The sequence below is a fragment of the Eutrema salsugineum genome, unplaced genomic scaffold (assembly GCF_000478725.1).
Source record: "Eutrema salsugineum unplaced genomic scaffold, Eutsalg1_0 scaffold_1, whole genome shotgun sequence".
Classification (NCBI taxonomy): Eukaryota; Viridiplantae; Streptophyta; class Magnoliopsida; order Brassicales; family Brassicaceae; genus Eutrema; species Eutrema salsugineum.
Window position 1 is genome coordinate 6,300,504 of NW_006256909.1, and position 22,294 is coordinate 6,322,797.

Sequence of the window (22,294 nt, forward strand, 5' to 3'; positions counted from 1 at the left end):
TTTTGCAAATCAAGACCAAAAACCTAACAACTTAATATTTTTTCGATTATTTGTTATCATATAAATTTTTTTTGTTAACAACATGTAATATATTGTTACAAGAAAACAACGTGTAATATACAAATTGAATTCGAATGTTGATATAACCAATTTAGCTATATGTATTAGTCATATATCCATTTTATTCTTTGGTTTTAGTTAAAAAATTATAGGAAACGATGATATACCTAATTCATAATAATATAAAATAGATAGTATAATCAAGCGGGAAATTTTCTGCTTAATAAAAGTATATATAACTGAAATGAAAAGAGGATAAATCAAATCGTTGAAATGCAAAGATTGAGGTGAGGACCCGGAAACATGGCGCAGAAGAATGTGGGAACAAAATCAAAACGCCACCTTCTCAGCTATTTTTGTATTATGACCCCCAATTTGTTGGTCGGTATTGAACTTATCAAAACCAGACTTTTAAATTCTTTCCTTTTTTTTTGAATAATGACTATTAAAATTTTCAAAAATGGGTAATACACCGCGCTTATCCATCAATTATATATTCTATGATTATTCTCTTTATTTCTCCAAAGAGCAAAAGCCTTAATTATATTATAAAATCTATCGAACTAACTAGAATCGTTTTTAAAATAGATAAATTGGTTCTTTTTTAGCCAAAGCAATTTAAGCACGGCATGGACTAGAAGAAAGTTGCTTCTTTTGAAAGAAACAATCTCTTCACAATCTTTTTTTGGCTTGAAATTGCGTCAAAGGTACCTACATGATACTTCTTTATTGATGGGTAATAAAATCGAAGTGGTTGTGAACGATATCAAATTGTATCTGAAAAGCTTTCTTGAAATTTTGTATGTGTTGATTAATTAGTTATACCTTCTATTTAAATAATTAGGGCTTTCAAAACCTCATATTTTACGGAAACAATTAAGCTATTACTTTATCAGGGATTTCTTACCAAATTACTCTTTAATCTACTACTATTCAAACACTCACAAAAGTGCATGCATGTTGGAAAAGCTACGAACAACCATGCATGTTTAATAGTTTTAATAAAGGAGAAATATAGTTCTATACGACTATACATATATCTATCAATCTATACATATGTGTTGTAATCAACTTTAATAAAGTAAGCGTGTATGTACCTATGGCTTGTATTTTATTTCACAGATTGTCCCATGACTCCTTAATCCATAAATGGATCACATCGAGGAGCTCTTTGCGTTTTTTTAGATAAAAGCTAAAATGTATCATCAGGTTTCGGACCGCCTTTAAAATAACTATTATTTTTTAGTCTACTTTCCCTTAATTTATTTTGAACAGGTGATGTTACTTTACAGCACAAATGAACAAACATAATTTATTTACAAACAAAATTTTAACTAACGGTGAGAAAATGTACTTAAGTATGCTAAATAACCCTTGTTTTTTCCGGCATTTGCTAAATAGACCAATGTAAATATCAGTAAGAGGTGAATCATGTTCCATCGTCTTCTTCTTTACCAAAGAAGACACGTTTGTTCAACCAATTTCCGACTGCACTTTTCAGGCTAGGAAGTTGTGCACATGTGGCCTCTGAATGAATGAGCCACGTTTGGTATTTCTCTGATTACACGCCCAGTTTAGAGGAAATAGGAAGTTTTTTGAGAAAAAAAATTGAGTTTATACATTCCATGATATACTACATACAGGCTATTGCATCAATAACAGTAGATTCTTTAATTTACTTCTTTTTATTGTAACATTACACACTCTTATACAGGAGAAGTAGCAGCATACAGTGGTCACTCTCCCTCGAGATTAGAGCCGAGGTCAAACTGCGACAAGATATCTCCAGACCACCAGGGTATCAGCACACTGTAAATATCAGACCTTTAACTTTCTCAAGAGCGCAATGAACAGATGCTATACACTAGAGCTTCTTCTTCTCTATAGCAAAAGAGTGATGCACAACGCCTTCTATTTACAGCGGGTGAATCTTGGAATGTTGGGTGGTGTGTAAACTTAAGGACAAGGATATGTCCCGAATCATTAATCTATACCTAAAGGTTGAAATGGAAGTGCAGCAAGTGCTCAAGTATTTTTACACAAACTAACATCACATCTGCAGAAGATTGTTCACTGTAACAGCAACAGAGTTCGTTCTCTGCAGGTCCTGCAAGAAATTGAAACCGCAACATGTTCTAGTATTAGACCTGAACAATTCGGCATCTAGTTACAGCATGCATCACTCAAGGACCAGTCATGTTCAACCAAGAGAAAAAGCAACGGACAATGGGTTTAGGCATATCGACCACGTAAATAAAGTGATGCAATCCGGTTTCAGGTATAATATATGAAATTTCGTTTCTTCCACTCAGTGCAAAACCATCTAAATGACCCGTCAACTTAACACGTACTACACAGACCATCCAATATGAACTTAAAAATTTACCTGGAAAATAATTTCATCAGGCACATGTGGCATGACTTCCCTCACTGTCTCAGCCATAGCTAGTATATTTGCCAAGCTTTCATTTGTCGCACTTGATACAGTTCTTAGATGCAGAGCACCTGTCCTTCCCCCAGCACCAGGAGGTATGGTTGTAGAAGACGTGGATGCTTGTGAAGGGTTCATTGGCCATAGACTCCAAGCAGCATCGTCCAGGGCAGTTTGAGCATAACTTTCCCCAACAGATGCAAGATGCCTCATCATCATCTGAACCCGCCCCAGTCCAACGGACCTAGAAGCGGTAGAGGGACCAGCGACATCAACACCCTGACCTGACCATGTCTGCAGCCAGCTTGGATCCAATCCTAAATTCCTACTATGTGAGGAAAAAGGTGAGAACTTGTACAATCGAGTTTGAAATGCATCTCTTTTACAAAAATCCAAGAAAATTAGTGATCGCCACAAACCAAATATAACTTGCTATCCAACTTTGAATATTGTTATAAATTAAGGCGACAACGGGAGTTTAGTATATCAGCACCAAGATTAAAGAGTCACAGGAAGAGGATCGTTAAGTAATAAGCAAGTTGTAACTATGATGTAGTTAATATGTAAATCTGAAAGAAGAATGAACTGAACCTCGAAGGATCACTTTCATCGGAATTTGGCATCTCGGCAGGAAATAAACCAGTGGCTAGTGGATGTCCAGGATTGTTTTGCCTTTCAAGCTGACGGGCTAACTGCTCATCACTTGAGACTTCCACTGTGCGAGGGTTCACCTCACTTTCAGTTCTACCAACAAAAAGAGGCTTACGACATGTAGGACACGAATAAACCTCATTTAGACCTTGATCCAACCTGCCAGAACCAAAGCATCATCAGGATCAGCAGTTTCAGTCATATATACTTAAGGCTGTCGGTATCTTGCTAAGCGCACCAGGATCGCAGGCATCCAAGATGGAAAAGGTGGTTGCAGTGAAGCCTTTTAGCCTTAGCCATAGGTTCCTGCCATACATAATGTACCCAAGAGTTTGAGGTATTGAAAAGGTATATGAAAATAACTCTTTAGCAGAAGCATACCCGGCATATAGCACATTCATCATCATATGCCCGTAACTCTTCAGAAGTTGCATCAGGAAGGGCTGCATGGAGAGCGCCCAGAGCTATTCTAAGTTTAATGTATCCTTTTATTCGTTTCAAAATTGCACTGAGCAATGCCTGCCAAACCAAATGGAAAACCAGGTAAAAGATACAACAATTGAATGCTCTGGAACACCATCTTACAGGAAGTCAGTTAACAAACTTACACGTATGTTGAGAAACAAAACTGCATCCACCAGATGAAAGGCAATGCCATGCAGCCACCAGATGTGCAAATAATGACCCAGGGCCATTACCAAAGTAGCCATGTCCAGGAAGAAACCTAGGTTACGGTTAAGGAGGCCCTTCCATTCCAACAGTGAGCCTATCCAAAGTGTACGAGTTTACCTTGAGATGTGGAGTTCGAATAGACCAAAAATACTAATTGAAATGCATTTCCGGGTTCTAACTGAAAAAAACATGGCATAACACCAGAAAAGAAAAGACCTGCTGTCATGGAATCGAGAAACTTGGATCTTTGGCAGTCTGAGTTCTTGACTGCTAAGTGGTTGATCCACATATCAAGCAGCTGAAACCCATGAATTAATAGCGCCTGCAAGATAATTCGATCAGCTCCATATTTTTTTTTTTTTCAAATGGCTACAAAAGAAAGACAACAAGTAGGACGAAGAAGACAACTGCTATTGCTTAAGTACCTGCAAGGTCTCAAAAGCTATACTGCATGGCTCAAAAAGTAACAACAGATACACAGAGGAACCAATTGTGTTGTAAGTCATAAGGGAAAGCTTGATCCTGGAAAATAGGAGGAAAAAAGTTAAATCCTTTTACTCAAAATATCATCCAGGCACAATTATATCAGTACTCAAGAGCGTTGCCATGTAGGTTGATTTGTTTTACCCCCTTGATAATACACATTACTCAAGTTTAAGAAGTATGTATGGAGTCCAGAGAGAAATTCGAATGGAAACATGACTTTTTCTAGTTTAAGTTCGTAAGCAGATAGAAAATGCAGCAATTGAATATTTGACAGTTGACACTATACCACAAGTTTTAGGAAATACCACAACATATCAACAGAGAGAACCAAGAACAGCACTGAATACACACGAAAGTATGTCCAAGGTGTAGAAGTAGGTGATGCATTCAATCGTTCTAGCCGGTCTCTAGCCAAAGCTTGAAACATCTACATGACATTACAAGATTCACATTAGGAGGGTGTCTAGAAAGATAATCCGAATTTTGTTCATCGTAAAACAAGAACGCCAAACTGCAAGCAGTAAACCATACCTTTAAAGTGCATAGAACAGTCAGCCAAACTGTCCACAGTACACCCTGAAATATTGTTGGGGGAATCACCAGCGGCAGAAATGTGCCCTAGATTAAAAGGGGGTTTAATCTATCAACATCCAGAATACATACAGATATATGCAAATAACTCAAATTACGGAAGGACTAAACAAAGATGCAAAGTGCACGAGTTGATGAGAGGAAAAAGTGGCAGAATCATATGTCTAAAGTAAGGACCTCTCATAAGCCTCAAAACCAATTATCTTTCTTTTCTTTACTCTGAAATTATAAATCTATTTAATTTATTCTTCCTGCAGCTGTTAAGAAATTAAGTAATGAAAACTACCAAGATTCTCATACAAAACACAGAATGTAGGTTATTGTATGTGTCAGTCTAGTTTTCATTCGAGATAAGAAGAGCTACCTTGTAAATGATGTAATTGGCAAGTCGCTCCACTAACTTTTTTGTTTCAACGGCATATAAATCTCCAAAAAATAGAGTCTGCAATAGACGCTTAAAAGACGTTAGAACCACAGAAAATGGTCACAAGACATTTCCCGAAATAATTAAACAATCAGTAAGCCTCTGCACATTACTATGGTAACGAACAGCATGAAGTCGTAATTTCTTGAGTTTCTTTCATGCAAGACATTCAATTAGCAGAGTTTAACGCTTACAAATTAGGAAAACTTGCTTCCTATGCAGTTTATTCCCACGTGTATACTAATGATAATATTTTCACTTGTAAGCAAACTAATAACTATAAATTGGACTCTTTCCAACAGAAGAGAAATCAGTGGTGATGGGTCGGTCGATATTTTGAGAGCATTAGAATAGTTCGCAAAGCAGCAAGTAGCAAGAAAGTTTGAAAGTCAACTCTCATCGATTTGGAGAGAGACTACAATGACATAGAGTATACGAAATCTAAATAATAGAAAAACCGTTGCTTATACTGACTCCCAGTGGTAAAACTGTTACTCTTACCTTGAGAGAAAGTACCAGAAGAATATACACATTGAGCACAAAACTTGTCAGCAGCGCGATTGTAAAGTAAGAACCAAGAAGCAGCTCAAGCGCATGCTCGGAGTCTCCTAAAGAAACGTTCTTGGCTATTAGCCCATCTGCTCTAAGTCTATCAAGAGACAACTCTGTCCAGACTTGCAGGCCCACAAAGCTCAAAGCTGTTGCTGCTACCGATACCGGCAAGTACCTTATCCCCATTAGGAAATATAACAGCCTTCTCACTTAAACTTAATCCCCACAGTCTCATTTAGTCATATATTAGCACGATGCCATCTGCAGCAACATGATCTATCATCAGTATCTAAGACTTGGACGAGACAACAAAAACCCAGAAGCCAAGTGACAAAAAAATGAACACCGTAATCACAAATCAACTAGGTATCCGATCACATAGGAAAATTAAAGTAAAAGATATGATTTTTCGAACAAAATCAACAATTTTTGTTTTCTAGTCAGACAAGATTGACCATTTGCATCAGAAAGACAGAATTTTTGGAATCAACTGACAATTGAGCTTCACAGCAGCAAAAAAACAACAAAAGAAATACAGAAACTAAAATTCTTTCAGATGGAGTATACATTCCTCATAATTCCCCAGGTGAAAGTCAATGCGTATAGAAGCCAAAAATGCTTAATAGAGGGATGAATTCGGGTCTGGAGAAGTCATCACGCCCAAAAAGATATGATCCCAGATTTAACAGGTTGAAACATAAATAAAAAATATTCAAAATCGTAGAACAATTAGACAGAAAGGAGCTGGGAAGATTCAACGGAGGAAATGCAGATAAACAAGCAAGAGATCAGAGTTTCTACAAAATCGATCGAATCGCAAGAAAAACCTGAATCCGCGAAGCTGTCGGTTGGAAAATCTCTTTAGAAACGGCTTCTCTGTCTTCCTCTCGATCGAGACAAGGAAAAAGTAGAAGAGCAAAAATCGATATCTTCCTCCAGGAAGAAAGTATTATTAAAAAAAATATAATAAGGAAAAATAAGAAATGTGTTTTTTTTATGAAGAGGTTAATTTTTTCAACACATGTATGTTTATGTTTACGAAAATTGACCATGTTTAATGCATATATAACAACATCAATCTTATTTAACAAATCCAGATTTTGTCGCGGTGGAACCAAAATCTGTACTTATATTGTTTTTTGTTTTTTAACACTAAGAAAGTAACTATGTTTAATGCATGTTAAGAGATATTATTTAGAAAAAAAGTAATTATAACCTGATTTGACATACCAACAAATTCCAATATGACTCAACCAAATCTTTTAAGTCATTAATTAAAGGTTTCCTCAATCTAATATATTGTAGAAGGTTTATATGGTTTAGAGTTCTGTTCAGATTCGGATATTACTCAAATATATCATAACTTTCAAGACTGGTTTTAGATCAATTTGTTTGTGTTTGGTTTCATTCGAATTCGGAGTTGGATTTTTTTTTTTTTCCATACATAAGTGTGTCCATTTGTTTAATTTATTATGGTTATACATTTTCATATCCGATCGGTTTGTCCGGATTGAGCATAACAATCTCACAAAAATTTTCATTTTTGGAAAGAACTAAAAAGACTAAATTCAACATATAAACCAGCGCGAGCCCATGAAAGTTTAAGCTATATTTGGGCCATGACCCCTACAGGCCCACAAAAGGATCTTCGACCGATTTTTCGACTTGTTCTAGAATTCTCAAGATATTCGCGAGTATCGCTTCTAATTTTCCGCGAATCTCCGATCAATCTCGCTAGTTCAAATAGCCCTAAATTTGCCGATCTAGGCTTCACGCCGGAACCCACTCACTCTCTCGCGGAGAAGAAGAAGAAGAAGAAGATGGGAATAATACGGAGCAGCTTCTCTTTCCTCACGGGAACAGTGTGCGGAATCTACATCGCCCAGAACTACAACGTTCCCAACATCAAGCAGCTTGGCCGCTGCGCCGTCTCGATGGCGAAGCAACTTGAGGAGAAATATCGAAAACCCAAAAGTAGAGACGACGACGTTTGACAGATTCCACTTCCTTCTCCTTCAAAATCAATCTTTTTTTTTTCTCCTGATAATTTTGGTACTTTGTTGTGGGATTGTAAATTCAGAGAAAGTCAACAATCAAATAGAATCAAATGAAAATTCTTTTTCTCAGATTGCAATTTGATCGGTTTAATCGTGTAGCCATTGATTCTGAACCATTTTGTTCGTCAGGTCTTCTTCTTTATTTGTTTTGAAGATTTTATTCTCATTCAAACCCTTAGAAATGAAGATATTGATCATCTTAAAAAACAGTTGGAGAAAGAAAGAAAGGTTAAGTAAAAATATAACAACAAAAAAAAGTGAAATCTCTTGTGAAGTTGTCAAAGAAAGAGAAAAACAATGAATGGAAAGGACAAAATGCAAAAAACTCATAGGAGGACATCAATGGGAGCTTTATGTGCTGGTGAAGATGATGAAGCACCCACTTCATCTTCCTCAGATGATCCATACAACATAGCCTTTACTTCTACAATGATAAGCTTAGTGAGCAACAAACCAGAGACGAAAGCTGCAGTCATCAACATGTAAAAAACCGCGTCCCAGCTAATCTCCGAGATGTAACCGGTAAGAACCGGTCCAATCGCAGCACCAACAGATCCTGTACCGTCAATAATAGCTGTGACTGTAGCCAAAGCCCTGGCATTGCCTTTAAGCGACTTGTGTGTGCCGAGATCAGCTGAAACAGCTGTTGTGATGAGAGCAAACGGTCCAATGACGAGTATTCCAGACATGAACATGAGGATCACATTGATGGTCATTGAGATATGTCCGTAGACTCTGTAGAGGAAAAGAGCTGGGATCGCTAGGTAAATGAACCCTGCAGCTGTAATGGCTCTACCGTTAAGTTGATCAGAGATATATCCAGCTAAGATTCCTCCGACCACGCCTCCAATATCGAACACTGTCGACAAGTTTCCTGATGTTTCCTCAGAGAGATACTCTCCTCCGATCACTGCATCAGACAAATGCATATATGAATGTAAGTCCTATAAAAACCAAACTGAAATGTGTTGTTTATGATGAGAAACATACTGTTGTGGCTAACGTAGAAAGGAAGCCAGTAGAGGAAAGTGTATGAGACCAACTTGGTGAAGAAGAGACAAAAGGCGAAAGGAGCAACACCGGGGATTTTCCAAGCAGCCAAGAACCCTACTGCTTTTCTATCGAATCCTGTGCTCATTCTTGAGCTCAAGAAGCTCTCTGTAATGGTGTCACCAAGCCTCATCGTTGAGTCAACTTCGGTTCCATCTCTCTCAGCACCAACGGTCGGAGGGTTCACCGGCAAGAAAAAGTAAACAACGATCCCAAGAAACGTTATGAGCAAAGCCGGGCCAAGAAATGACCATCCCCACCCAAATCTTAGCAGACCTGAAGCGAGCAGAGACCCTGCGATGTTACCTAGAGAAGTGTGAGCACTCCAAACACCCATAATCATTCCTCTTCTCTTCTTGTCAAACCAATTCCCAAGCACGGCCACAACACAAGGCCAACCTATGGACTGAAACCATCCGGCCAAAACCTGAACCGCCAAGAAGTAGTAGAAGCTGTGGAAATCCGCCCAGAAGGCAACTCCAAAGAGAGCTGTGAAAAGGCCTGTCCCGATCATACCTATAGTCAGAAACGTCCTGAGATCCAAACGATCTCCCAAATGACCAGCCACAAACATCCCAACCGCGTAGACAGAGAGGAAAGCCAAGTCAATCTGTCCGAGCAATGCTGGTCCATCACGTCCATCAAAGGGAGCCCAACCGCCTTTGGCATTTGACGCGGAGAGCGTTCCTTTGACGATGCTATTGGGCTTCCGAGCAGCGTGGAACGCTATATAGGCAACAAAGGTCAAGATGAAGACAAGTGCTTGGTATTGCTTGAAGGAGAGTCTTCCTGAACGCTTGAACCGTTCCAAGAACTGTATACCACATGGCTTTGTTTCTTCATACAGGAATTGGGATGAAGTCCACGACGCCATCTCTTTAGCGACTATTCAAAACCTGAAAACAGAGCAAGATATGAGTTTATACTCTTCATTGTATATCTATCTATTACTTGTAGAGTACGAAACCCTCAATATCTTACAATCAAGCAGAACGGTTCTTCATATAGAATGGTATAAGAATATGGATTCACCTTTGAAAATGTGAGGATAAAAATTTCTCTCTCACTCTCCGTTCTCTGCCACTTCAATGGTTGGAGAAGCTGTGAGAGGGAAAATCACTACTTAAAGAAGGCGAAACTAGCTAGTCCTTTTTGAATAACTTTATTTTGCCCCTTTGCTGTATATTTTTATATATTTTTGACCAAGCCTTTTGCTTCACTGGCCTCCCAATATTCTAACATTAAATTTCACCTTATGTACGCAAAGTAAATTATAGCACATACGGCTAAATCGGAACTAACTGGAACGAAGTAGTCCAAAAATAAAAACTAGAAATAAATCAAACTAGAGAAGACGATATCAGTTCAACACGCATGTGGAAATATCTTAATAGTTAATTTGAAGTAGCGAGTCGGCGTCCGGTCTGTCGTTTGTGCCCGCACGTAAGAAAATTTAATAGTCCATTTGTTCACCGAAAATTCAACTCAATAAGTTGTTTAATTTATCTACAGAACTAATGCCAATAAATGGTGTTAACATTCTTTGGAATGTTGCTTCCTTTTAGTGTCCAAATTCATTTTTCTCTTGTTCATAGGAAAATGGGGGAAAGGACAGAAGATATCTGCGAATAGTTTAACTAAAAACACATTATTCATTAAATAGTAAGGGAACAACATTCTTTGGAATGTTACTTCTTATAGTGTCCAAATTCATTTTTCTTCTAGCTCATAGGAAAATGACAGAAGATATCTACGAATAGTAATTAAAAACAGATTATTCATTAACAAAGCGAATAGTGGTCAACGAACTTCCATCATTGTCAATTCAGTTATCTTCGATCGTTTAATTAGGATTACTTCTCGATAGTGTATATTTTCTTCAGGCTGTTTTGCAAATTTGGCTCGGTTTTGTTTAGACGACTTAAGCGTCTGAATGCTTCCCTCACATTTGAACAAGACATTCAGAAACTTCAGAAGGTGGAATTCTTGCTGTAAATGTTAAGAAGCTAATATTGTCATCCAAGCTAGAGATTTACATGAATCTACACAATTAACTCGTTATTGGTATCTCTAATCGTTATACAAAATGCAAAACTATGTAATGATGAGTTTTTGCCTTTTAACTAGTTTGGCTGAGAGAAGGAAAACATCTGATAAATTCGCAGCCAATAACTTATTTACATAAGTTTACAGGTTACTACTACACACATTGATTGACAAATCGATTCACAACTGTAACATAAATGGATTTTATTTGCAAAGGGTGCTAAAAAGGTTAACCTCTTGTTCCTGTTGATCATGTTGATACATGCAAAGATGGTACTGATTCTTATTGCAATTAATAGAGCTGAACCTTCGTATTGTACCGAACAAAGGGAGTTAAACTTACCTACTTAATGCACAAAAAGATGTCGAATGAGCTGAATCGAGAAAGTCTTTCACAAAAAGAAACGGAAATAAAACCAAGGGATGATATTCTACATAGTCACAGACAAAATTGATGATTTCCAAAACAAGCAAAGCAAAGACTTTCTTCTATCCATTTACATGGCTTTATTTACGTAACAAAAGGAATACAGGTTAAGAATAGTGGCATCCAAATAACATTGTGTTTAGAGTTTAATTGAGGTCATAAGAGTTCTTCTCTTAGACTACGATGGGTTTTGATTTCGCCTAAAAATCTGAGATGTTACGTTGGTTTTACTCTCGTGAGATCTGACTCAGAACATAAACTATTAAAACGAAAGCATACAACAAGATGAATAAATATTGATTCCACAAAAGGGTCTTATATCCAAACCAAGCATCCAACATAGTGGCCAAAAGAAAATACTGACTAAGACTTACGATAAGATTAGTTCCACAGGCTAAAATGCACAATAAAAAGTTTAAAAATGCATACTAAAAGAGTGAAAATGACAAACCACGAATAAAGCTCAACATGAAGAGGATGCATAGTCTTTGTATATCATTTTCGCAGTTGTGTCCACGAGTTCAGTTCTCTGCAAACACAGCTCCACCTGCGTATCCTTGAGCTTCTTCAGCTTTTCCTCCATTTCTCTCTTCTTTGGTCCATCTGGAACCAAATCCCAATTACCACTTACGGTCGATTCATCCAAACCAAAAACACTCACATTCTCTGCCTTGAAGAACGATGCAATCTCTCCACTAGAGGAGAGATGGGTGTTCAAAGCATTTGCCATTGGTTTCTCTTCTTTTCTCGTGTGCGTGGGCGATGCTGAGGGAAGCAACTTAGTCTCTTTCGACTTCTTCCTCGGCTTGGCAGGAAAAACACCATTAGTTCCCCAAATCTTCCTCGACAATTCAAAGGCTTTTTGATCAAGATCCTGGAGCATCACACCTATCTCCGTCTTTCCCTTTTTAAGCGAGTCTCACTATATTGACAAACCTTCTCTTACACCTCTGGAGTTTGGTAACAATCTGAGCTTTGCTAGCATTGAAATCAATCAATGTTTTCACATAATCGCAAAAGGCATCCATGTTCTCGTAAGGATCTCCTCTTGTAGATGTGAAGTCAAGAAAGCCCTGAAGCATGGCGATTTCATCAGTCTCGCTGAACAACCTCTGAAACATCTTCTTAGCTTCTTCTCCAGAAATCTTCTTAACCTCATCATCAGTCGCCGGTTTCTTCTTCGCATGCTCAGTCGTCGAAGTCTTCAACTTCTTAATAGGCTCATCATCTGCTTGTTTCAGAGAACGCTTAGCCGTGGAGCTCTCAGGGAGAGTCACGGCAGCAGATCCAGAGGTCTCTGGTTTTGGTTTGGTCACGACGGTGTTGAGAGGCTTAGTCTTCGTCGTCGTGGGCTCGGAATCGGAATCAGATTCAGATTCGCCTTCTTCAGAGTCGGATTCAAAATCCTTGGCAGTGATAGTAGCAGGAGTTGTTTGAGAGATTTTGGACTGGACATCTCCTTCGTCATCTGAAGATTCGGATTCTTCTCCAGATGAACCAGACTCTTCTTCTTCCTCTTCACTTGAAGAGGCAACCGGAGGTTTCTCGATCTTTTCCGCCTGCTTTGGTGCCATTAAACAGAAGTGGGAGAGAGAGGTAACAAAGATCTGATGAGGTTCTTCTTCTTCTTCTTGCTCTTATTCTTCTTCAGCAATTCTCTCCTTTTTCCCGTCGCCGTCGATTGGGTTGCTTTTAGGTTAAGTGTCTTTAGGTTTTCTCTGAAGGATTTTGTTTCTTCTTCTATTTTTTTTTTTTTTAACACAAGTGGATAAATGTTGATGAAAATGCTTTCCCTTTTGCGCATAAACTAGAAAAACAAACAGTGAAAAAGCATTAATACAAAAGCTAACATTTGTTGGACCTGACTTCACTTAGGCCCATATGACCAACCCCGAACTACTGAGATGCAGTTTCGGTCCTGACAACATCCGAGTTAAACGAATTCTTAGTGGTCCGATGGAACAATCATTCACCTTGGTCTATATTCAAGACCCGTATCAGAATTTCGTTTTATTTGATCAAATAGAAGTAAACCTAGCTTAGCATTTTCTTACATCAAATCGTAAATTTTAATTACCATTTGAGCGGTAATTTTTGACGTGATATCTTCAGATTTATTCTTACAAATTAAGATACCATGGCCCTCCTCTCTACTGTGTTGCTCTCCATGCGTCTCTCTCTCTCTCTCTCTCAAAATTCTGAAATATATTTGCAACACAAAGTTGGGTGTTATTCTTCTTTTCTTGTATTATTTGAGATCTACAAATGTCAAAATCTACAAATTTGGGCTAATCATTGAAGTCAGACAACCAGAGATTCAAGAAATATAAAGAGAACTCCTTCAGCTTAAGGGTACATGGCTCATCATCGACCCACACACTTGTTGTCAAAAAAGATAAAAGGAAAAGAAAAAAACCAACGACCCACAAACTTCTTATTCTAGTGCTATCAACAAAACAAACAACACCAAAACAGAGAGGAAAACGACGCCGTTTCAGTTGACCTCGATCTGGCGAACATCATTTCTCTCTTCCTCTTTCATCTTCGGAATCACCACTTTCAAAACTCCGTTCTTCATCTCCGCCTTAATCTCATCGGTCTTGTATATCTTCTCCGGCAAACCAATCCGGCTTGAGAATCTCCGAGTACCACTCTCCCCTTCCTCGCCACCATCGTCCTCATCTTTCCCTTCTCCTCTTATAACCAAAGTGTCCTGCTCCAAAGCTAGCTTCACGTCCTCTCTACTCAGCCCAGGCATGTCGATCCTCAAGTAGAGAGCATCGTCTTTCTCCTTGATATCCCAGCCACGCCGAGCTCCAGAAGCTCCCATGCCTCGCGTCGCTGATAACAGAGGATTCTCCATGAACTGGTCCATCAAATTCAGCACCTGGCTAACACTCCTTGTCGGCGAAAACGGATCGAAAACGTCTACACAAGAATAACAATAACCATGTTAGCATAGCACCGATTTGATATGTAGATCTTGGAAGCAAGAATGAAACAGTTTTGGTGGTGAATTGAGTTACCTGAGAAGAAATCATCACGGCGGCGAGAAACAGAGCGATCAGATCGTCGGTCTACATCAACACCGTGCCCATTTTCGCCGTCGTCGTAGCTCCTGACGGCGTTGGTGTTGAGGAGACGAGAGGCAGCTTGTGGACGAAGAACGCTACGGGAACCAGGAACGACGGTGGAAGAGAGAAGTCTCCTAAGAGCTAGAGATGAAGCCATGTGTGTACAAAAAAACAGTAAGAGCTTTTTGAGAAAGTTCACAGAGAGTCTAATCTTTTGTCTGAGTAAGTGTGCGGCGAAAATGGAGACAGAGGAACTTATATATAAGAGGAAAGTGGTGAAAGTGGATAGTTTCAGGTCCGAGAATGTTCTGGAGAGATTAACATATTTGATATTTCCAGATGGTTTTTTTTTGCAGGAAACAAAAAAGAAACATATTTCCGGATGGTTCTAGAGATCCGTGGCGCACAAGCTAAGCGAAAGTGCGAAACAGATATAAATTCTCATGTCCAATAACGGCCCATAAATTTTGGCCCATATTAGCACAAAATTGGGTCAAATGATAGATTAGCTGTCGCGGTATTCTGATTGGTCCGCTCACGTCAAACACATGAGATATAACCAAACAGAGTACGACACGTCAGTATAACACGTGACTACTGCTTCTCGAACTCAGACACTTGAACATCAAATTTATTTCTTTTTGCACCTCAATTTTTCCCAGGATTGCATTTATTTACTATATTACTTACTAAGTATATATGACTTGTAATCCTTAGAACTGAAAAATCATATTCCTTTAACAATGCCCTTGTCACTAAATAGAAAAAAAAAGTATTGCCAAACATAAAATCAAAGAAGAAAAAAACCATTGCTCGTTTCACCACTCTGCAAATTCAACAGTTTTATATACAACATGCAGATTCTACATTCTAAATCTAGACAAATAATACGTGTGAAATGCCAAATGTATGATTCAACTAAACAAAAACAATTAAACGGTGATAATTAATATCTTGTCCAACTTAGATAATGCTAACATATGAAACTAAAAAGATTTATCTCCATTACATAGCGATAACTACTACTAGCTAGGAACTACGAAGATTAGAAGTGAATCTACACCAATTTGTTGGGTAAGGTAACTAGTACAGAGAAAAAAAGATAAAAAAAATTCTACACAGATATTTTTGTTTCTTTGTTTTTTTCTCAATAGATTTTTTTCCCTAAGACGAAGAATAATGTTTTTATCTGATGATGGTTTAGTTTGAAAGAATAAGGGAGAGAAAGAGAGAGAATCATTTTCTCGTGGTGTGTTAAAAAGACAAAAAAGCTGGCCCGCCATTTGTCTTCGGTTTCTGCACCATTTCAGTTCACTCCTCGCTTTTATCCATTATTTACTTTCAATTAAAAATATTTTAATTAGCGACATTTAACTTTTAATCTGAAAAACGTGAACTAAAAAGTGCAAAATCAAAACCTCTAAAGCGGGAAGGATAATTCGCAAGATGAACGGCGATCAACGCGGTCAAGGGCAAACTAGGAAAACCGTCTAATCTAAAAAGTAAATTAAAACGGAGTAAATATATTTATGTTTTTTTATCTTTGTTGTTGAATATTCTTCTTCATCTCCTCTATTATCCGACGTTTATTTCTTTTTCTCACCACCACTCCTTCCTCCGTCTCTCTGGTTCTCCTCTCTGTCTTCGTTATTTTTTTTCCCTAATTTCTGTCCAGTTTTCGGGAAATTTTAAAAAAGGATTTTTTTTTTACTTCTAGGGTTCTTTTCCCTTTTCTTGAATTTGCTTCCTTTGTTGGATTTTCGATCTTAGGGTTTCGTTTTTCCCTCCTTGTTGTTGAAATTTTTAAATTGGAAATGGAACGTATTGAAGCGGGTTTGAAGAGCATTATCAGAAAAGAGATGGCTTTGAAAACGACTCCTCCGGTTTACGAAGACTTTCTCACCGTCACCACCGTTCAAAATGACTCCTCCGCCGACGATTTCTCCATCGACGACTTGCTCGACTTGTCAAACGACGACGACGACGACGTTTTAGCCGAAGAAGATGATGAACCCAAGACTCAACCAGATATGCTCTGTGTTTCCTCCGAGGAACCCAACGACGACGGAGATGCACTTCGCCGGAGCAACGACTTTTCCAGCGGAGACGATTTTGGGTCTCTTCCTTCAAACCAACTCTCCCTTCCGGTAATTCAATTTCCTTAAACCAATTTAGAGATATATATATTTTTTTTTTCTTTTTTTTTTTCCCTAATTTGTCTCTGATTTTTTTTTTTTTGAATTTTTGGTTTTAGGCGGATGAATTAGCGGATCTTGAGTGGCTATCCCATTTCGTAGAAGATTCCTCGGCTCCAAATCTCACCGAAACCCCGTCAGAGAAACCGGCTTGGTTAACCGGTGACCGGAAACACCCTGTGACTCCGGCAACAGAAGAGTCGTGTTTCAAATCCCCTCTTCCGGCTAAAACCCGTAACAAACGCAACCGAAATGGAGTCAAGGTCAAGTCGCTTGGCTCCTCCTCTTCGGGTCCTTCGTCGTCGAGCTCGACCTCCTCCTCCTCAGGTCCTTCAAGCCCTTGGTTCACCGGCGTTGAGCTACTTGAGCCAGTCTTGGTTCCCAAGAAGCACAAGAAAAAGTCGGCAGAGTCTGTTTTCAACGGGCGGTTGCCGGAGCTGCAGCAGCAGCCGCCTCCTCGACGGTGCAGTCACTGTGGCGTTCAGAAAACACCTCAGTGGAGAGCAGGTCCCAAGGGAGCCAAGACGCTGTGCAATGCGTGCGGTGTCCGGTTTAAGTCGGGTAGGTTACTACCAGAATATAGACCGGCTTGTAGCCCGACATTCTCGAGTGAGCTTCACTCGAACCACCACCGCAAAGTCATGGAGATGCGGCGGAAGAAAGATCCGAGTGATGACGATACTACCGGTTTAAACCAGCTGGTTCAGTCCACGCAAGCTGTACCAAGTTTTTGAAAAAAACAGTAGGGTCTTAAAATTAGAACAGAAATGTAGGACCCGGTTCAGTCAGTTTTAGCGTCAAGTTAGTTTCTCATTGACTTTTTTTTTTTTGGTATATTGCTTTCATTTATTTTAGCATTTACTTTCTTTCTTTTTTGCTACCGTAGTTTGATTTTTTCTGCTAGAAGTTTCGGTAAGTTCTTGGTAACTGATTAGATCGAAAACTCATATTGTATTGTACTCGCTCGCGTTAGTATTTCAGTTAAAATTTTCATATTTCAGTGTTTTGCGTTATAGAGCGTTTTAGCAAATGTTTACATACGTATTTGGTACGTTACGTTTCGAATATTTCAAATGTTTTGAAAATGTGGTAGAGTTAATTGAAACCGCTCGAATTGGTCTACAGCTTTAATTTTAAGAGAACGCTCCTTGCCGTTGCATTAATGAATGGACCAAATCAAACGTGACACCATTATGCATTGTATCATGGACACGCGACATGTGTCGTTGTCTCTTTCTTTTCTTTTTTTCGTTCTTTTTTCTTTTGGTCTGAAATTTTGAGCTGAAGTCTAAATTAAGTTTTGAAAATTTTCTGCTACGTCAACTCTAAACCATGTTCTCACTTAAAATATTCTCTTTCGTTGCTTAGCGCGCGAGTTTAGTTTTCATATCTATGGGTTTATGTTATAAAACGTATATCTCTATAGGAATGGGAAAACGAATCATTTAATTTCTTAGTTTTGCTTATCGTCTACCGCCATATGGTATCACCTACTTGAAATTCATATTTATAGTAAATTAGTAATCGTCGTTTTTTTTTTTTGTTAAAACTGAAAAGATTAATGACGATGAGGTCTGGTTTGACGCCCAAAATGGTTGACTACAACTTAATTTTTACTCGGTAACATCAATTCCGCAAATGGGTTCTCTATTTTCACGAATTTTAATAGATAAATCAAGCCTTAATTGTTTTGATTAATGTAAGTTTTTTATTGACACTTGAATTCTCCGGAGTATTTTGTAAGAATAATGAATTGTGCTTTAACACTCCAAGAAAAACATGTCACGTTGTCAACGCGGTATCATCAATTTTGTAAATTTCATAAAAGGTAATATAATAACTTACTATTGGTCAATTTTGTAATCCTCTGAATTTGTTATTAAGGCCTAACATTTGGGCTTCCTTGTATACTGACATATGGGCTTTTATGACGAGAACCAAGCTGCAAAGTGCAAACATTTGTGACCAGAGAAAAAAAAGAGTAAAAATCAAGTACATAGGAGAACCGTTGACTAGTCCACAGCATCATGTGATATCTCATAAATTATAACTAGGATAATCGGATTTAACCCGTATCATGTGCGGGATAATTTTAATAGTGGGTTAAATGTAAGTTGGATTACTATAAATATTTTCGTACTTACTTACTAAATGCATTTGTGAAATCTAATTACTTGAAATTAGAAGTTGTGAAAGTGAAATACTGTATTGTTACTAAATACTGTGTTTCATTTAAAGTTGAATGTGTATATTTAGTTTCTAGATATATATATATATATATATATAAAGACGATATATATATATACATATATATATGAGTATTTTCGATAATCTATAAAGACGATAACATAAATGGCATAATTAAATACTCAAATCACTGCAAAATTTCTTCACTAGATAAGATAAGAGAAAACACGTCTACTTCCGAAGCTGTTATAACTGGCCGAATCCATTGTCAACGGAGCACATATCAACGGAGTTCATTTGAGATTATGTTTTCAAAGGTACTCCTCAAATAATTTTATAAAGATACAATCAGATTTATAATAAACAAAAAAAAAAACTTGATAACATTTTCAAAACCCTCCGTGTGTTTAATTTAACTGCGAAACGCCGAAACATATAGAGCTAGAAAGATCAACGGAAGACGTGTCTCTAGCTAAGCTGACGACCTTCGCATCCTTTGACATTATACACAATACGGTGTGTATGCGATTACGAAAAACACTCGAATTTATAAAATATATAAAATTATGTAGCCACACTTACATGCAGAAGTGTTCTTACCTGCCTCTACGTGCTGTCAACTCCTACGAACCTCCAAGCGTTACAATACAGATTAAATATATCTAAACCATTAAACCCTAACTATATTTTTAGACATTATCAACTTGAACAATCCAATGTATTATGTATATATATAGTCCGGCGCGGCCGGTTTAATATAATTCTTGCATGATCAATTATTGTCAAATTTCAAAGAACAAACACACAAAAATGGCAACCACCACCACAAGTCGTAGGCTTCGGCCTCCGTCGCCGAATATTGACCGGAGCCGGAGCATAACTTCATCGATCTCCCTCCCGGTTTCATTAAACGCCTCATTCTCTTCTTCTTCGTCCTCTTCTTCCTCTTCCCCTTCCAATCCAAGCCAAAGAGTGATGATAAGCAGATCACAATCCACAACAAGATCTTCTAGACCCGCCGGATCCAACCCGAAACCCGGCGAGATGATCCCGGCGAGAAACAGCGCGTCAAGATCTCACGAGATCAACAACGGGAGAAGCAGAGAGGCGTTTGCTCGTTACTTGGAGCAACGTGAGCGTGGCAGTCCTCGTAATAACGCTTCGTCGAAAGGGGTAAAACCGGGAGCTACCTCACCATCCGCGTGGGCATTGTCACCGGGAAGAGTTTCAGCAATGAAAACTTCTTTGTCCAGCTCAGCTCCGGCGAGTTCAATGTGCCGGACACCACCTGAGTCGCCGGTAAGCGCGGCCAAGATGAGAAGCGGTGGCGGTGGAGCAGTGGCTGGAGTTTTGAAGTACTTCAAGGCTCAGAAGAAAGTATCTCCGGTTCATGAGGAGGACTATCACCGGTTTAGGATTATTCACAACAGATTACTTCAACTGAGGTTTGTTAACGCAAGAACTGAAGCCACTATGGCTAAACTTAAGATCAATGTTGAGGTAAAATGTTATGACAACCATATAAATAATGATTATAGTCAAATTTAAATATATATGTGATTAATGTTCATTAAGTTGTTTTCTTTTAATGGTCACAGGATCAATTGTTTTGGGTTTGGCTTAGGATATACAAAATGAGGAACTACGTAGTGGAAAATGTAGTTGAAGTTCAAAGGCTCCGTCAAGAAATTAAACTACGTCAAGTTCTCAGTCTCCAAATGCCTTTACTCAATGAGTGGTCTAAACTGGACGCCAAAAACTACGAAGCGTTGAGCAAGCTAACTCGAAAACTACATGCTTTGTCTCTCCGTTTACCCCTCCTACATGGTGCAACGGTTAGATCATTCATTTTTTGTTTTTTCTTTGGGAAAACAGTTATTTATAAGAAAACTATTACGTTCTCTTGAAATGTAAACGGGAAATGATAATTTGGAAGTTACAGATAGATTTGGTGTCCGTACATGAAGAAATGGTCACAGCAATAGAAGTCATGGATGAGATTGAAGACATCATCATCAAGTTTCTCCCACGAGTAATTCCACTTTATTTTTATAGATCTTTTCTTTTTATTTCTTTTGTTTTTATATATGAATAAGAGATTAATTTTAAGCATGTTTGGGTGATTAAATATCAGCAGGTTGAAATAATCCTATATGAGCTAACAGAATTGCTCAGCATGTTCAAACAAGAATTATTATATTTTGAAGAATTGGAGAAGAGCCTTTTCCTTATTCCTGTCTTTGCGGTAAATCATCTACCCCTTTCATTTTGTTTGACCGGTCCGGTTTAATCGATTACTTGAGTGTTCTGATTGGAATAGTAGTCATGATTGGTCCAAAGCGTGGTTTGATGTTCTTGTTTATTTTCAATTCGAATTTGGAAGCTCCAAAGGCTAAAGTGGCGAAACTTCGTTTTTCAGGCGAAAGAGAGTAGCTTAAGGGTCCATTTTCTCCAGAAGACTGAGGAACACATAAAATCTTTGCAACATTGATTGTAATAGCTTTTCTCTAGTAACTCAGAAGTTGGGAAGTGTAACTAAAAGTTGGGAGTACATTATACATTATACAAACTGGTGACTATAATGTGAAGAGATATTTCAATAGAGATACACAAATTTTTGTTGCAAAAGTTTCACTTTTTGAAAGTGGTATTTGGGAGTATTTTCTTACACTATTTACTAGAAACTACTTCCGTTTTTATTTTATTCTCGCAACTCACATTGTAGGTAAAAGTTAGTACTCATCATTTGTCCACAAAGAAAAAATCATAGACATTTTTGTTTCATACATACACTAACTTGTCCACCAATACTAATAATCTTCTTCAGGTTGTCCGCGAAAAGTAATTTAGGTTATATTGTTCATGCACGTATTTTATCTCCCCGAATGTCAAGACCAAAATTCTGTTAATGAATTGTTAACACTTTACATAATATATATGATCCATGAACAAAACAACCGTTAACAAAAAAGACAACATTCATCATTGCTATCAGTATTGGCAATAACAATTCAACACAAACTGAATCCACAATTGGGTTAACAACATATAGAAGTATGTTACACCGGTACTTATAATTAAGGTCGATATGGTTGTGTATAAATACCAATTGAATTCGGTCATTTCCTTGCCCTTAAATAACTTCTGTACCGACAATGAAGACTGAAATCTTGTCCACGAGATAAAGTTCACGAAGCTTTCTCCTTGATCAAAAGATCTAGAGGATTTTTGTTGGGAAATGGAGAAAAAGAAGAAGGACATCTAGGTTTCAGGTCAAACTCAGGTCAAAAAGTACCTAGGCTCCCCTACATATTCTCTTAAAGAGAGGTCTTAGTGAGTAATAATCTCATATTACTATTAATAGTTCAAGTGATACTCAAATCCGGATGAA

General features: G+C 38.0%; 7 protein-coding genes across 8 annotated transcripts; 3 read left to right on the plus strand and 4 right to left on the minus strand.

Annotated features, from left to right (window-relative positions):
- Nucleotides 1–1,631: 1,631 nt before the first annotated feature.
- LOC18030148 (E3 ubiquitin protein ligase RIN2) lies at nucleotides 1,632–6,804 on the minus strand. Of its 2 annotated transcripts, none has more exons than XM_006413264.2 (13): nucleotides 6,695–6,804; nucleotides 5,817–6,128; nucleotides 5,256–5,333; nucleotides 4,832–4,918; nucleotides 4,606–4,727; nucleotides 4,240–4,336; nucleotides 4,031–4,136; nucleotides 3,751–3,908; nucleotides 3,524–3,661; nucleotides 3,381–3,448; nucleotides 3,083–3,301; nucleotides 2,447–2,816; nucleotides 1,632–2,167 (listed from the first exon to the last, which is right to left on the minus strand). In XM_006413264.2, exons 2-13 carry the CDS (start codon nucleotides 6,051–6,053, stop codon nucleotides 2,111–2,113), a joined length of 1,737 nt encoding a protein of 578 aa, XP_006413327.1. In that variant the 5' UTR covers nucleotides 6,054–6,128; nucleotides 6,695–6,804; the 3' UTR covers nucleotides 1,632–2,110. The 2 variants fall into 2 exon arrangements, with proteins under 2 accessions (XP_006413327.1, XP_024005170.1); XM_024149402.1 differs by having other exon boundaries at nucleotides 2,447–2,819.
- Nucleotides 6,805–7,562: 758 nt separating this feature from the next.
- LOC112082305 lies at nucleotides 7,563–7,993 on the plus strand. Its single transcript, XM_024149929.1, has one exon. The coding sequence runs from the start codon at nucleotides 7,688–7,690 to the stop codon at nucleotides 7,859–7,861; it is 174 nt and encodes a 57-aa protein (XP_024005697.1). The 5' UTR covers nucleotides 7,563–7,687; the 3' UTR covers nucleotides 7,862–7,993.
- Nucleotides 7,994–8,250: 257 nt separating this feature from the next.
- On the minus strand, nucleotides 8,251–9,848 carry LOC18030149 (putative glycerol-3-phosphate transporter 2). Its single transcript, XM_006413265.2, has 2 exons — nucleotides 8,915–9,848; nucleotides 8,251–8,834 (listed from the first exon to the last, which is right to left on the minus strand). The coding sequence occupies exons 1-2, from the start codon at nucleotides 9,846–9,848 to the stop codon at nucleotides 8,251–8,253; spliced, it is 1,518 nt and encodes a 505-aa protein (XP_006413328.1).
- Nucleotides 9,849–11,723: 1,875 nt separating this feature from the next.
- LOC18030150 (GLABROUS1 enhancer-binding protein-like) lies at nucleotides 11,724–13,224 on the minus strand. The gene is given in 2 exon segments (XM_024149554.1): nucleotides 11,724–12,364; nucleotides 12,366–13,224. Coding segments are annotated over 2 exon segments (1,110 nt in total). The 5' UTR covers nucleotides 13,022–13,224; the 3' UTR covers nucleotides 11,724–11,910.
- Nucleotides 13,225–13,791: 567 nt separating this feature from the next.
- On the minus strand, nucleotides 13,792–14,747 carry LOC18030151 (23.6 kDa heat shock protein, mitochondrial). The gene is made up of 2 exons (XM_006413267.2): nucleotides 14,474–14,747; nucleotides 13,792–14,375 (listed from the first exon to the last, which is right to left on the minus strand). The coding sequence occupies exons 1-2, from the start codon at nucleotides 14,676–14,678 to the stop codon at nucleotides 13,942–13,944; spliced, it is 639 nt and encodes a 212-aa protein (XP_006413330.1). The 5' UTR covers nucleotides 14,679–14,747; the 3' UTR covers nucleotides 13,792–13,941.
- A 1,366-nt stretch (nucleotides 14,748–16,113) lies between these two features.
- LOC18030152 (GATA transcription factor 5) lies at nucleotides 16,114–17,716 on the plus strand. Its single transcript, XM_006413268.2, has 2 exons — nucleotides 16,114–16,668; nucleotides 16,776–17,716. Exons 1-2 carry the CDS (start codon nucleotides 16,336–16,338, stop codon nucleotides 17,448–17,450), a joined length of 1,008 nt encoding a protein of 335 aa, XP_006413331.1. The 5' UTR covers nucleotides 16,114–16,335; the 3' UTR covers nucleotides 17,451–17,716.
- Nucleotides 17,717–19,713: 1,997 nt separating this feature from the next.
- Nucleotides 19,714–21,394, plus strand: LOC18030153 (QWRF motif-containing protein 7). The gene is made up of 5 exons (XM_024148735.1): nucleotides 19,714–20,403; nucleotides 20,502–20,738; nucleotides 20,846–20,935; nucleotides 21,038–21,148; nucleotides 21,323–21,394. Exons 1-5 carry the CDS (start codon nucleotides 19,714–19,716, stop codon nucleotides 21,392–21,394), a joined length of 1,200 nt encoding a protein of 399 aa, XP_024004503.1.
- Nucleotides 21,395–22,294: the final 900 nt, after the last annotated feature.